The sequence below is a fragment of the Eleutherodactylus coqui genome, chromosome 9 (genome assembly GCF_035609145.1).
Source record: "Eleutherodactylus coqui strain aEleCoq1 chromosome 9, aEleCoq1.hap1, whole genome shotgun sequence".
Classification (NCBI taxonomy): Eukaryota; Metazoa; Chordata; class Amphibia; order Anura; family Eleutherodactylidae; genus Eleutherodactylus; species Eleutherodactylus coqui.
Genome location: NC_089845.1, coordinates 119256632 through 119270540, shown reverse-complemented (window position 1 = coordinate 119270540; position 13909 = coordinate 119256632). Strand labels below are relative to the sequence as shown.

Below are 13909 nucleotides of genomic sequence, written 5' to 3'. Positions count from 1 at the left end.
TCTGTCATGAGGTTTGATTCATGCAATCCTGCCCGCCGCCTTGCTGATTGTTTCTGATCAGACGTTATGGTTTCAGGTTGACTCCCATATTTTACTCCCTCGTGTACTTGTGGTTTATATTGTGTGTTTTGTACAGTTTTTTTCACAATATGCTCTCAATAGTTTATTATAGAATTAAACCGCCCTGGCCATCAATGGGTTAATAATGTATCCCACTACTACGGTATGTAACAACAGCAGCTTCTAACAGCCTCCTACGTTAATGTCGCTTCCCCTTTAAACCATTAGTCGACGGCATTGGACGTCAGAGCACTTCCGCCCTTGAACGAGAAGTGACGTCACGGCTGCGCTGTGGCGACAGTGGAAGGACCCTACACAGGTGATCGCGCGCTACTTGTTGTAAGTGCCGTAAAACGAACAGCCGGCTGTGATTGTGTGTGCAGGCTGGCGTGCCCGCGCTGGTGCACATGCGCAGTGATTACTTCCTGGCTGTGGTTGCCTTGCGAACGGTGAGCTGCGGGCTATGCTGGTGATGTAGTAGTAGAGCTGCAGCCTGCATGTCGCCTATATAACATACAGCACGGGGGGAGGGAGACTGCAGCTCCTGCAGCTCTTCTTCCTCACTCAGGCGGGCCTCCCCTAGAATTTCCATGTCTCCACTGCTTTCTACCACTGTTAAAGGGGTTGGAAAAACATGGCTGCTCTGTGCCAGAAGCTGTGCCTCACCTGTCCACAGGTTGTCCGGTGTTGAAGCTTGGAGCCATTGAAGTAATAATATGTTTTATTTGTATAGCGTCACAAGTACTGAGCTGCAGTACCCGACATGGCCACAAGTGTGGGCAGATGAGGGGCTGCTCCAGGAAGAAGCCCCACATATTGGGGGGGGGGGGGAGCTTATTAAGATCCCCATATGAAACGCTGGAGTTAGTGAGTTTTCCAGCAGCGCCCGGGATGCCTAATGTGTGGCGAGGAGCGCAGCTCTCTGTTTTCTCACCACCTGCCCAGGAACGTATGGCATCCCATCTGGCGTTAGTCTCTGGCATAATTTGCACCAGTTTCTGGTGACCGTTCCGCATGATCTGTCGGTTTGGGGACATATGGTGGACGGTAGCGCACATTTTTCTGCAAATTTCCACTTTTGACTTTTAAGGCCGGCTGCACACGGCCGTGACGGACTCTGCGGTGGAGCCCGTCATGGCGCCCCCCCAGAGACCCCAATACTTACCTGCGGATCCGGCGTCTTCCGTCCTGCATGACGCTTCGGCGCGCATGCGCAATAGAACGCGTGACGCGCTGGCCTCGTCATGTGACACAGGCGGTGGGCGGGGAAGCGGTTTCACGCTATCTTCCGCACGTACACCCGCGGTAAATAGAGCATGCCGCGGGTGAGGACGGGTGATTTTACGGTGCGGAATTCCACACTGTGAGCATTGAGCTATTAGGTTCAATAGAACCTAATAGCTGCGGGCAACGCGGCGGAAATCCGTCCGTGGGAAGGAGGCCTTAATGCAGGAAATCTGGTGTAAAATCTTTTAGGAATGTCCCCCATTTTTTCTTAATCCTGTAAGCCTGTTAAAGCCCCCTTTTTATAACCCCCCCCCCCCCCCCAAGATGGCTGGGGGGGGGGGGGCCTAATAACTAAGTATAGATATATCAGGGGACAATACAGAGATCTCTCCCATAATCTCTTATAACCAGGAATGGGTCTGTAACAAGGGGGCGCCCTCTACATCTAGAGGAAAGAAGGTTTTTACACCGAAATAGAAGGGGGTTCTTTACTGTTAGAGCAGTGAGACTATGGAGCTCTCTGCCTGAGGAAGTGGTAATGGCGAACTCGATAAGAGTACAAGAGGGGTTTGGACGTCTGTCTTGAGCGATACCATATTACATGTTATAATCCCTAATGACTTCAGACGGGTCGGTGATCCGGGGATTATTCTGATTGCCAGATTGGAGTCAGGAAGGAATTTTCTTTTTAATCTTAAATATGGAAAATTGGCTTCTGGATGAACATTGGGGGTAATGGGCTGAACCGGATGGACTAGTCTGTTTCAGCCTATTATACTATATTACAGGATGTAGGGCGATCATGCATTTCCAATTCTATACAGTTAGTCCCCTACTTGCGAACAGGTTCCGTTCCAGGAACCTGTTCGCAAGTCCGAACAAATGCTTGTATGGAGCAGGATCGCGGGTGGATCCCACTCCATACAACGTCAGGTGCCGGCTGTTCTTACAGCAGACACCCGGCGGCAGCAGTTCAGACGAGCCGCGCCGCTTGTCGGAACTGTTAACACTTTAAATACCGCTCTATCAGCGGTATTTAAAGTGTTAACAGTTCTGACGAGCGGCGCGGCTCGTCAGAACTGCTGCCGCCGGGTGGCCGCTGTAAGAAACAGCCTGCACCCGACGTTCAGGGGGCCCGTACAGCGTCCCACGATGAGATCACGGGACGCTGTGTGGTTGCTAGGCAGCCGGGGACCTCCTGAAAGGTCCCAGGGCTGCCTATCCAGTGTGTCCATCAAGCGCACGGCTTGATAGGCGCTCTGCATAGACAGCCCTAGGGTGAAAGGCCCCCGGCTGCCTAGCTGCCGCGATCTGACCGGACAGGCTTGATAGAAGCCTCTCCGGCCCCTGCACAGTATGATGTAATGCCATAGCAGGACATCATACTGTGCAGGACAGATAGTTCATATCTTGCGAAATTCGTAAGTCGCATGTTCACAAGTAGGGGACTATCTGTACATATATTTTTATGTGGGCCTCACAGAATGGGATTGTGGGACGCATCTAGTGTCAGACAGTGTCTGGTGGCGGCTCACATATATTCTCTATCGGAGAGAAGCGGAGTGTCTTGTACTACAGGAGCAAGGGCAGGCCAGTACTAATGGTGCACTGTGCGCCATCTCGGGAGCCCACATATATTGGCAGGATCGGGGTCTCTGGACCCTGCATGGCCCTCCAGAATGAGCCCGCCATGTACCTGTCTTCATTGTAGATTATGGGAGCAGTGAAACACTCAGCTCCCAAACAATGGGAAGGATACCATCCAGGGTCTCTTCCTCCTTCCAGTGTGACTAGGGGGGATAAAGAGATGGATGGGAGTCCTGGAAGTACAACTGTCAGCTACCAGTCAATTATGGCATATATTTTATTATGCCTACAGATATCTCAGCTGGTAATACCCCTTTTTATTGCAGCCCTTGGAATTGGTTACTTCTGTGACAATGTGGCCCTCAGAGCAGGACAGGTTGTCATCCCTGATACATGTGAGGTTTAGAACAGTTATGCCACTTTGTACCAGTTTAAAGCTATTGACACCAGTGATCGCTGTGCAGGATACAAAATGTGGCACTAGTTTTGGCTCTTACAGATGTGGCCGTATGGATTATGTTTATCATTTTATCTTTTTAACTTTGCAATTTTCCCCCTTAGGCCGGCTGAACACGGGCGGGTCCGTTTCTGCATGCAGAATCCCGCAGTGGAATCCGACCCTGTGGCCCGCCAGCATCTGTGCGACCTGCCTTTCATTTATCTTCTCTGTACTGCAGATGGTCACCCGTCGGACATGCGCCATGCAGATTAAAAATAAAAAAACTAGCATGTTATGGGAAGTATTTGCTGCGGAATTCGGAGACGGACACCTGCTCCGGATTCCACAATGCAAATCTGCCCAAGTGTAGGCGGCCTTAAAAAAAAGCTGTGGGGTATTTTTAAACTTAAAAGGCTTTTCCAGGCTCTTTTTATTGCTGATCCATCCTCAGGCTTGGTCGTCAGTAATGGATCACCCTGACCGATCAGCTGTCGGAGTGCCCACTGTAAATAACAAAGTTCAGAGCATAGGCAGATTGCATCGGCCATTACACAGAGGTCAGGCATGTGCTTCTCCTCTGTGTCTTTTGCCAGTGACAGCGGGCACCAGAACAGCTGATCGGTTGGGGTCTCGGCGGTAGACCCAATTTGATGATCAGTTTTGATGAACTAGCATGAAGGTAGAATATCAATTAAAAAAAAAAAAAAAAACAAGGCTGGAAGACCCATTTTATTTTTGACCCACAAGGGGTCCTGAACTTTTGACCAGTTATATAATATACTATAATACTTCTGCATTGCTGCATCTTATACTTTTTAATGTCGAACTCTTATAAATGCATGGAAAGAAGTGTCAAGCAGGGCCTAATGGACATTAATATGTGACAGGCCTGAGAGCCTTCACTAGCCCTGGGCTACCATGCCTACCCATCGACAAGCAGAAATTGTGTTGCCAGGGTGGTGGATTTGGGATGACAGAGGGGGCTCCCAGCTAATGGCTTAAATTCCGTAGTCAGCATTGACGTGGCATCTGACTGGTTAAATAGCCGTGATCTCTGGAGTTGGTTTCGGGTCGGCATGGAGTGGGCTTGAATCACCTGTAACCTATGACATACATGTATGTCATAGGAAGTAGCGATAAGATGAATCAACACCATCTTCCTGTATCTCTGTAGTTCCTTTGTTCAGTAACAGACTGTACTGGCATTTTTATATCCATTTAGTAGTGTATATGTACTAATAAGGAAGAATGATTATAAAAAATTCTAAATTATTCCCTCACCCCCATTTACAGGTAAAAATGTCGCGAACTGTCAGGTTAGAAGGTCTTCCAGATGATGTTAACACACGAGACCTCCGATTACACTTTGCAGGACTGGAAATCCCCCAGGGTGGAGTTACTATCATTGGGGGTCAACGCGGAGTGGCTTACCTTGATTTTATCACTCGGGCAGATGCACGAAGCGCTCTTCGGTTATCCGGTGACCGCATAAACAATTCTACTATTTACATTTATCCCAGCTCTATAGCGGAAACGGAGCGGTCCTTGAAAAACTATCAAACTCGTTTCCCGAGTAGAAGGAGTTTCCATGAGGATGGGAAGCAACAGGAAGGACGAGATTCTTTATCCCCCGGCACACACTTGTATTTGCGGTTTACCGCTGGTCCTGCAGTTGGAAGTAAAAAATTTGTAAGAAGATGCTTTGAAGGACTCAATGTCGTTGATCTAATGAACACTAGTGATAGCCCTGCAATAAGACACGGTGATGCATTGGTTAGGTTTTCTAATAGCACTGATGCTTATGAGGCCAAGCGAAGATTTCGAGATGATAAGGATATAACCATGATATGGTCAAGTGAAAGAGAGTGGGCAAAATGCTGTATGATGAGGAGCGAAAAAAGTCCAAAGTTTGCGAAAGCCCTGGAGAATCCAATATTTGATGGAGACTTTCATGTTTGTTTGACAAATGTGAACCATGCCACTACGAAAGAAGATTTGAAGAAGTTGTTTTTTCACCTCGTGAGTGAGAATGACATTATGATTCTGTGTGATGAGAAGGGCCAAAGAACAAAAGTGTGGATTGTCATGTTCAAAAGGAGAGAGGACTATGAGAGGGTTCTTAAACTTAACAACGTCACTTGCAACGGATCTCCTCTGTTCATATCTGCGATCTCCAAATCAAGGTTAAGATATTTGCTGAAATCCAGGAAAGTACCGTGCTTGCACTATCTTAAAACAGGAAATTGCCTTTATTTAAGAAACTTTCCTTCATCTGTTTCAAAAAGGGACATTCAAGAATTCTTCGCTGGCTTTTCTCTCAATAGAGAAGACATTTCCCTGCTATGTGACAAGGATGGAGTTGGCCTAGGAGAAGTAGTAGTCACCTTCTCATCGGAAGAAGGTACGGATAAAGCTCAAAAACTGCATCGGAAAAAGTTTCAGGATAAGCGAATTAGAATGAAACGAATTTCCGAGGAAAGGTTGCAAGATTTCTTGTGTGCAAAATCTGTAAGCCTCATGGCTGATCCTTACGACTGCGTAACTCAGGAGGATGATGATGATTCACCTGATGAAGAGAAGACGGATGACAACATGCCGGATGAGGATTCGGGTTTCCACCAAATGGACAATACTCATGTTTATGTCACTCAGGAAGATGACGACGATGAACCTGATACTCCTGCTGGCCATGTAGATGAAGCACCAAGTACCTCAAGTGTATTTTGAATGAAAATATACATGTAGACAATGGTAATGCCGATCTGATAGGTGCGACTTCCAAATTCTGATGGCTTAGAGCAATGAAGTACAGTGGAAGATTCTGCTGCGTGGCCTGAGGGTGAATATTTTCATCCTTCCCAAGGGCTAGTTCACGCAAGCGTATTTGCGCAGTGAATAAATGCCATTGATTTCAATGGGTTTGTTCACATGTGCATATTATTATTATTATTTTTTTTTTTGAGATGTCTGGTCATGTGAAAGGGGGGAAAAAAAGGCATGTCCTATTTGGGTGCATGTTACGTACCGCAATAGGCCATTGAAATGAATGAAAGTGTATTTACATGTACAAAGGCTCACAGGAATGGCCGTAATACTCCAGGCAACTGCAATTCTTGGTTGCATAAATATGCAGTGTATCTATGCAACCGAAACCCGCTCCCATAGAAACCCCCTGTGTATGTCACTGTGTAGTCGTATAGTGGCATAAATCTCTTATTTGCTTTCTATAAAAGGTACACCGATGCATAATGCCCTGACAGAGGCCAAAATAACACCCTTTTGGATATAAGGGTTCCTTAGGATTGGCCAAAAATGTTCATGAGAGGTGATGTGAACGTAGCTTTAGAAATGTCTTTCTCTTTGGAAATGTACTATACAAATGCCATCGGTCTCCTAGCACACTTACTGTACACCACACTTGTCCAAAGTCTTACCTATAAAAGCCCGTATTGTTTAACGGTGATCAGATGACCATATTAATATTGGGGACAACCACACAATCCAGCTTACAAATATTGTGTAACTTGAAGGTGGCGTCTGACCCCTTTTAAAATAAGCGTCATATGTAGAATGGAAGTTGTAGTTCTGAGATTCGCTGGGGAGCACTGCCCCAATTTGGTGCACGGTTTTTCTTTTTAGGCTGTAATATTCAGTCTAGTTTTTAAACCTGCCTAGCTCTGTCTATGACCTCCAGCTTTACCAGGCAGCTTCTATAATTGTCTTCCATCACATTAGTTTGCATTGTATAAGTAGTCTCCTAAGGCTATCCTGCTACTAAAGTTTAATCTGCATGACTTGGCCTGACTTGGTAACTCTTCTTCATTGCCCAGTCGATTGTACATCTTATTGCAGCTGCTTCAAAATTGTTTTTTATATTAAAGGTTTTGCGCCAAGAATGCGGAGCATCGGGCAATCGGCTGATGTTGGAGGAATCTGTGGCCAGGTCGAAAAGCAGTATTGCAGGATGGCAGAAGGTGCACCAAGACAGGAGCCGCTCTTGGCCTCTTTTCTGACTACTTTTTTAAAAAACCCAGCACTGGTTCCTATCTTCCCTGCGAAAAACTAGGGGTAGAACCATAGGGGGCAGTATGTGAGAAAGAGCTCTTTGGTTTCCATCTCGTGTAGTTTCAGTCCCGCGGTGGGCGTGTCACATGACGCGACGGCGGTGGGCGGGGAAGCGTCTTCACGCTATCTTCCGCTGGTAAGTATGGGGTCTCTGGGTGGCGCCGTGACGGGCTTCACTGCGGAATATTCCGCAGCGGAGCCCGTCGCGCTCGTGTGAAGCCGGCCTTAGAGTCTTTTAAGCTGGATAGAAAAGCGCCAAAGATGACCCTTTTCTATCCAGTTTAAGAGTACATTCACGCGTTGCGGTTTTGGTGCGACTCTGTAGCAAAATTCATAATCTGCTTAATGCTGCGGATTGTTGTGCATATCCGCAATGGATTTCACTTTTTCAATTGAGTTCTTCTGTGAATCCACATTGCTGCAGATTTTGATGTGATTTTTTTTTTTTTGGTCATGGAAATTGCTGTGGATTTTCCGCTATCTTTGAAATACTGACTGGGATGGAAACTAAGTGAATCTGCGACCAAAGAGGTCTCGGATTTGCATCTTGATCCTCTATGATTCAATCCTTGCATGGAGAATGGAAAGTTGAGATGGTACATACCCTGGTGGCCAAACTGAATTTGAACAGCTTTTTATTCTAAGACCTGATGTACATATACCTTAATAGGGCATATGAACAGGGGCTGCCGTCTTGGCACAACCCCTTTAATCTTCCATTGTATAATCCCACAGCAGTACATTGTGTTCATGTTCAGGAGGGATCAGTATGTTTCAGTGCCACAGGACCCCAACAAACTAGTAGACGAGTCCAGCAATTTACTCATCTGCAGCTCCCAAGGACGTGTTTCAGTGAAGTCAATGGAAGCCGTCCGACTTGCTGCCCTTCTGTAATTGACATTGCGGAAAGGTCTCGGGACCCATGTCATAGCCTAGTGACAGCGCGGGAAATGTAAACATTCAAAAGAAAATATCTGTATTGCACATGTCCGACAGCTCGCCGGACGGACCATCCGCAGTACAGAAGACAAGAAATGACATGTATGCGCAGACACTGGCTAAGCACGGGGTTGGATTCTGCTGTGGGCTCCCGCATCCAGAATTTGACCCATTCATGTGCAGGTGGCCTTATAGTATGTTCCATTCTGTGAGAGGGTATTGTCTTCATATAAAGCACACCATGGAACATCTTTAAGCTGATTGACTTTTCCTGTTACACTCACATTTACTTAAGTGCAACTGTGACTTACGGGGGTTCTTTGAGGACTGGTGTTGATAAATATTGCTTTATTCTATATTGCTGAGACTGAATGCCCAATGGGGTGTGCCAGTGCTTCAAAACACTCCATTTTTGCCCAACTATTCGTGGACACCTTTTTAAGCAATTTTCCAATCTGCTTAAAATTTGTCCAGGAACCAGAGAGCTACATTTCCTGTGGCGCCTGCTGATCCGCTTCTTCCAACTTGGCCAATGGATCCTGTCCACCTCTCCTCGGTATGCTGCACCTGATGTTCCAGTCTGTAGTCTAGTCTCTGTTGTTGGACATCACCTCCTCTCCATATCCACGTGCTTACAGGTTTGCTTCAGCTTCATTTGCAGCGCTGTACACCGGTTTTTCCTGCAACTCATTTTTTCTACTGCAATCTCTTCCTTGACACTTCAAAACTATGAGCAATCTGGATATAGTTTGTCACACCGCATCCATAGCCAAAACTGCACGCTGCTTTCTGATTGGCTAATGCTGCTCACATGAGTGACTCTTGCTAATCAGAGCAGCGTGTAATGTTTTAGCTTATCTACGCACCAACAGTCCTCAGTGGGCATCAGGTGATGTAAGAATCGTTGTGGCTATCTTGAAATAATGAAGAGGGGCCCAGGAGCAAACAGATCAGCAATGGAACCAGATAGTATAACTTTACTGCATAATGCTGGAAGTCAGAAGAACAGACCTTGCTACTGAAGGCCGGGACCTCAGAGTTGGCTAATCAGAAGTCTGACTGAATTAGATTGCTAATGCGTTTGATTCAAAACACTTGCTTTAATATGAACACAGAGCCAATTATTTATTTTACTGCTTATTTTGAGTTTTACTGTTTCAACAGATTTTTGTTTTCCCTTCTAATGAAGAACCTACGCTGATAAATGTCTGTATTGGCTTAACAGTAAAATAAATGTTTTGTATCACTTTAGGTTTGGGTTACATTATTTGAAAGTGGTAATGTATAAAGCTTCCAATGAGTGCATTAAGTGACTTGAGGTGCTGCTCTCATTCCATACGTACAAGGGTGCATTCCCACGAACGTATATCGGCTCGGTTTTCACGCCGAGCCGATATACGTTGTTCTCATGTGCAGGGGGGGGGGAGGCTGGAAGAGCCAGGAGCAGGAAATGAGCTCCTGCCCCCTCTCCGCCCCTCTGCACTAGTTGCAATGGGGAGAGGCAGGATGGAGGCGGGGGCTAATTCTTGGAACTTAGCCCTGCCCCCACCTCCTCTCATTGCAAATAGTGCAGAGGGGTAGAGAGGAGGCGGGAGCTCAGTTCCTGCTCCTGGCTCTTCCATCTCTCCCCCCCCCCCCCCCCCCTCCCCCTGCACACGAGGACAACGTATATCGGCTTGGCGTGAAAACCAAGCCGATATGTTCGTGGGAATGTACCCTAAGGGTGGTTTCACATCTGCGCTGGGGATTCCGCTTTCTTGTTCTTTTTTGGGGAATTGAAATCCTTGCGGCCAAACTATTCCGTCTTAGGATGGAACCGAACAGCACTCAACGGACTCCATTTATTATAATGAGGTCTGTCCTGTTTCCGCCCAGCTAGCTGCATAAAGCCCTTTTTCTTTTGGTATTTTCAGCCACATCTGTGATGAAACAACCATTACCTGCAACAGAAATCATTTTTTTTTTGTATATTTGAACTTTGTTCTTGCAGTGCGGTGTTTTTTTGGTGGCACATTTCAAACAAAAGTCTGTTGTGATTACACAGCAAAGTCCACCGAACTTCTACATGTTACACATATGGATTTCATTGTTCTACATTGAAAGGAGTGAAATCCGCAACAGACATTAATGTGCCGCACATTTAAAAATCTTCAGTTCAGTCACTTCTACACCCAGAAGTTTTCTACAGCATGTGCCTGAGATCTGTTTTAATCTCTCCAGCGCGAGTCTTCCATATGCAAATCCAGACAGAAGATTGGTCTCGTTTTTAGTAAGTGGGGACAGGCCCATCACTAACCTGTTTAGGGGGGACTCACACGGGCGTATTTGTGCGCAATACACAGAGAATAGAACCCATTGATTTCAATGCTTTAACTCAAATTATGCATTTTTGTGCACACGAAAAAAAAATGCGACATGTTTTTTTGTACGCACTTACACACCAGAGGCCCCATAGGGGTCTATGGGGATGTGCAAATTAACACATGATACCTACGAAATTGCGCAATACCCTATACAATTTTGAATGGGCTCGTGCACATGAGCGATGTTTTCTTGTGTGGCGATGCTATGCAGGAAACAATTTGCAGCACGTTCTATCTTTTCTCTCGTATCGCAGTGCCCGTTGCATCCAATAGGGCCGGCGGCAGCATTTCAAGGTCTCCCACAGAAAGCAATGGGAAAACTCCACAAATCCTCTGCTGCAACTGTCAGTCGCAGCCCTAGAAACGATGAAGTGGCAGCATAAAAGGATGTCATTAAAAAAAAAAAATCTTTATTCTTCCATGCTTGTTCTATAAAAGGATAGGCTACGTTTTGGCCCACATGAGGCCTTTTTCAAGCTGCCCAACACACGTACTGCGGCCGGACTGAAGTATGGAGACTCCTCTGCTATATCTTGCATCATCACATCTGCCGTCATCCACTGTGCGAGAATAAATCAATATCGCGGTATTTCCCTGCATCAAAGTTGTAATGCACTGCACATGTGTCATAACTATGGTAACCACAATGCCAAGCAGGCATCGGGTCTAATCCTCAAAGTAATCATGCAGCAAAGTTATGTGATTCAAATAGTCATATGTCATAAATCCCAAACAACCTCCAGAGGGGACAAATGCAGTCGCATACACAAAGAACTACATCAAAATCAAAAGCAGTAATCCAAACACTTGGATATATTAATATAGAGAAAAAGCTAAATTAATTTTGAAAAGCATTAATTAGCAACATACCGATAGAATGCAAGAGTTGATTTCACATTTTTATTTATTTGAAAGTCAAAAAACAACAATAGAAGGACCAAGCAGAGGAGACATTCAGCCGAACCGGAGTACAGAATCTGTAAAGAATGATGAAAAAATATATAAAAACAACAATGATCATTAAGAATATATATAGTAAGAAAAAAAATAAAAGAGGGGGAAAAAAGAAGGGAAGAGGGGGTGGGGAAGAAAAAAAGAACATAGCTAAAAGGAATGCTTAGCAGAATCAATCATACATAGTGGTAATCTAAATTTAATCCATTAGGTCTTAAAGTGTTTAAATGATAAATTCCTCTTAACTCTTTTTTTTTTTTAAGAATAGACTCCCGATCCCCACCTCTCTGCAAAGGGGGTACGTGGGCAATGACCCAGAAGCGGAGTTAACTCGCGCTATGTTTTTTTCTGAGAAGTGTTTGGGAACTGGGAATTCCGTATTACCAGTATCCGTAGTCGACTTGTGTTTTATTATCCAGGAACGTACCTCCATTGTTGTCTCACCAATATACATCAGCCCACAAGGTCATGTGATCATGTATATTACATGAGACGATAAACACGTATAGCGATTTTTAATTTTGTATCTAGCACTCATATACATCAGTCACAGCAGGAGGATTGCTTCTTCCCCTGAAGTGATGTGAGGCTGTTTTGACATGAAACCACCTTGCATCCTCAGGGAGTTAACATGGTGTGGAGAGCGATATGGGGCTGTGGTTCACAGCCCCAGATCGTGCTGGCCAGTGTGAAGTTAGCCTTAGGCTGCGATCAGAAATGCAGTTTTTATTTAGCTGGAAGAGGATACAACAGAACAGTGTAAGTACTTCTAAGGCGCTCATACACAAAAGCTATGCCAGGATTGGCCAACTATCTGATGTGTATGGAGGTGTTCTAACCCTCCATAGCATAGTGTTCGGGTCACAGCTGCTGTATGTGTATACAGTTATCAGTCTGTAAAGTCCATTCTCTCATACTTCTCTTTCCTTCTGGATCCAGTCCCGGCTTTTGCTACAAAAACGGCATATAATTCTACTCATAAACAGTTGTTGGTGCAGTTGGTTTTAGCCGCAATCAAAAAAAAAAGTGTGTGTGTGTGTGTGTGTGAAACCACCTCTTAGGGAACTTTCACATATTGATTGAAAATAAAGTTTACTAGTAATTTGAAATATTGTTTGTGGTAGGAAGCGCATGCCGTTGATTTAACCTCTTAAGGACCAAGTGCGTTAAATATATGGCGCTTGGTCCTGGCCTTTAATCCTGCCCGATAGCAGAAATATGGCGCGGGATTAAAGCCTCTGATCCTGCAATCAAGCAGGTCGGGTTCTGTTGGTCGCAGCTGAGAACCCAGAGGAGGAGGGAGAAACAAGTTTTAACCCCTTCTACCTTATCCTTTCCAAGGTACATAGCATTCAACTGTTTAAAAAAAAAAAAAAAAGCTAAAAATAATGTACGAAACAGATAAATGTATTTAAAAAAAACACCTTTTTTGTGCTTTTTCTCTTATTAGCATAAAAAATAAATATGCACATCTTTGGTATTGTCGTGTCCATAACGACGTGTGCAATACGTTGAACACTATTTATATCCTGTCACAGAGGATAAAGAGCATAAAAAAAAAAGCTGCATGTACCCCAAAATGGTACCAATAAAAACTACAAAACCCACAAAAAATAAGCCCTCAGGGAGCTCCGGCCTTGGAAAAATAAAAGAGTTATAGGACTTTGAATGCAGTGATTTAGAAAAAAAAATCTAAAAAAGGGGTTTTATTGCAGAAAAGTGGAAAAACCTAAAAAATAAAAGTCTTGGTACCCGCAGAAAGAATGTATTGTGTCATTTATGCTGCATTATTAACACTGTAAAAAAAACAAAAAACAATCTATAGCAGACTTGATGCGTTTTTCTCACCAATAATCCTTTTGCTCTGATATTATAATCACATAACTCATATCAATGTTACGTTGCACCTTCTTGGTGCATGATTTTTTTTTTTAACAATAAGTATTTTATTCCAACAATTTTATCCACTGACTGTCTCCACGAATGGTCATTTTCACTTATTGTTTAAGTAAAACACAAAAAAAGGAATTTGCCACTTTCAGACTGGTGTAATTTGGGTCTTTTTACTGCCTATATTAAGAACACAACGCATGAATCTTCCACAGTTCATCCAAATCAATTTAGGTCCTAATGAACCATAAGAGATTTGAATGTTGTGTCCATATAATTTTACACCCATCCGTAAGTTAGCATATTACGTTAGGGTTTTACAGAGTTAAACTATGTATAAGGGTAACTAAATTTATATACCTATAAAATCCCAAATCTAATGTGA

At 44.5% G+C, this 13909-nt stretch overlaps 1 protein-coding gene across 3 annotated transcripts; it reads left to right on the top strand.

Moving 5' to 3' along the window:
- Nucleotides 1-326: 326 nt before the first annotated feature.
- LOC136578383 (RNA-binding protein 12B-B-like) lies at nt 327-7442 on the top strand. Of its 3 annotated transcripts, none has more exons than XM_066578412.1 (2): nt 327-399; nt 4607-7442. In XM_066578412.1, exon 2 carries the CDS (start codon nt 4613-4615, stop codon nt 6038-6040), a length of 1428 nt encoding a protein of 475 aa, XP_066434509.1. In that variant the 5' UTR covers nt 327-399; nt 4607-4612; the 3' UTR covers nt 6041-7442. The 3 variants fall into 3 exon arrangements, with proteins under 3 accessions (XP_066434509.1, XP_066434508.1, XP_066434510.1); XM_066578411.1 differs by lacking the exon at nt 327-399 and adding an exon at nt 413-509; XM_066578413.1 differs by lacking the exon at nt 327-399 and adding an exon at nt 592-768.
- The last annotated feature ends 6467 nt before the right edge of the window (nt 7443-13909 follow it).

Excerpts from the sequence above, each read along its gene's own strand:
- LOC136578383 (XM_066578411.1), top strand. The coding sequence starts at position 468 with ATGCGCAGTGATTACTTCCTGGCTGTGGTTGCCTTGCGAACG. Across the intron at positions 510-4,606 it reads CTGTGGTTGCCTTGCGAACG|GTAAAAATGTCGCGAACTGT; the intron begins GTGAGCTGCGGG and ends CCCCATTTACAG.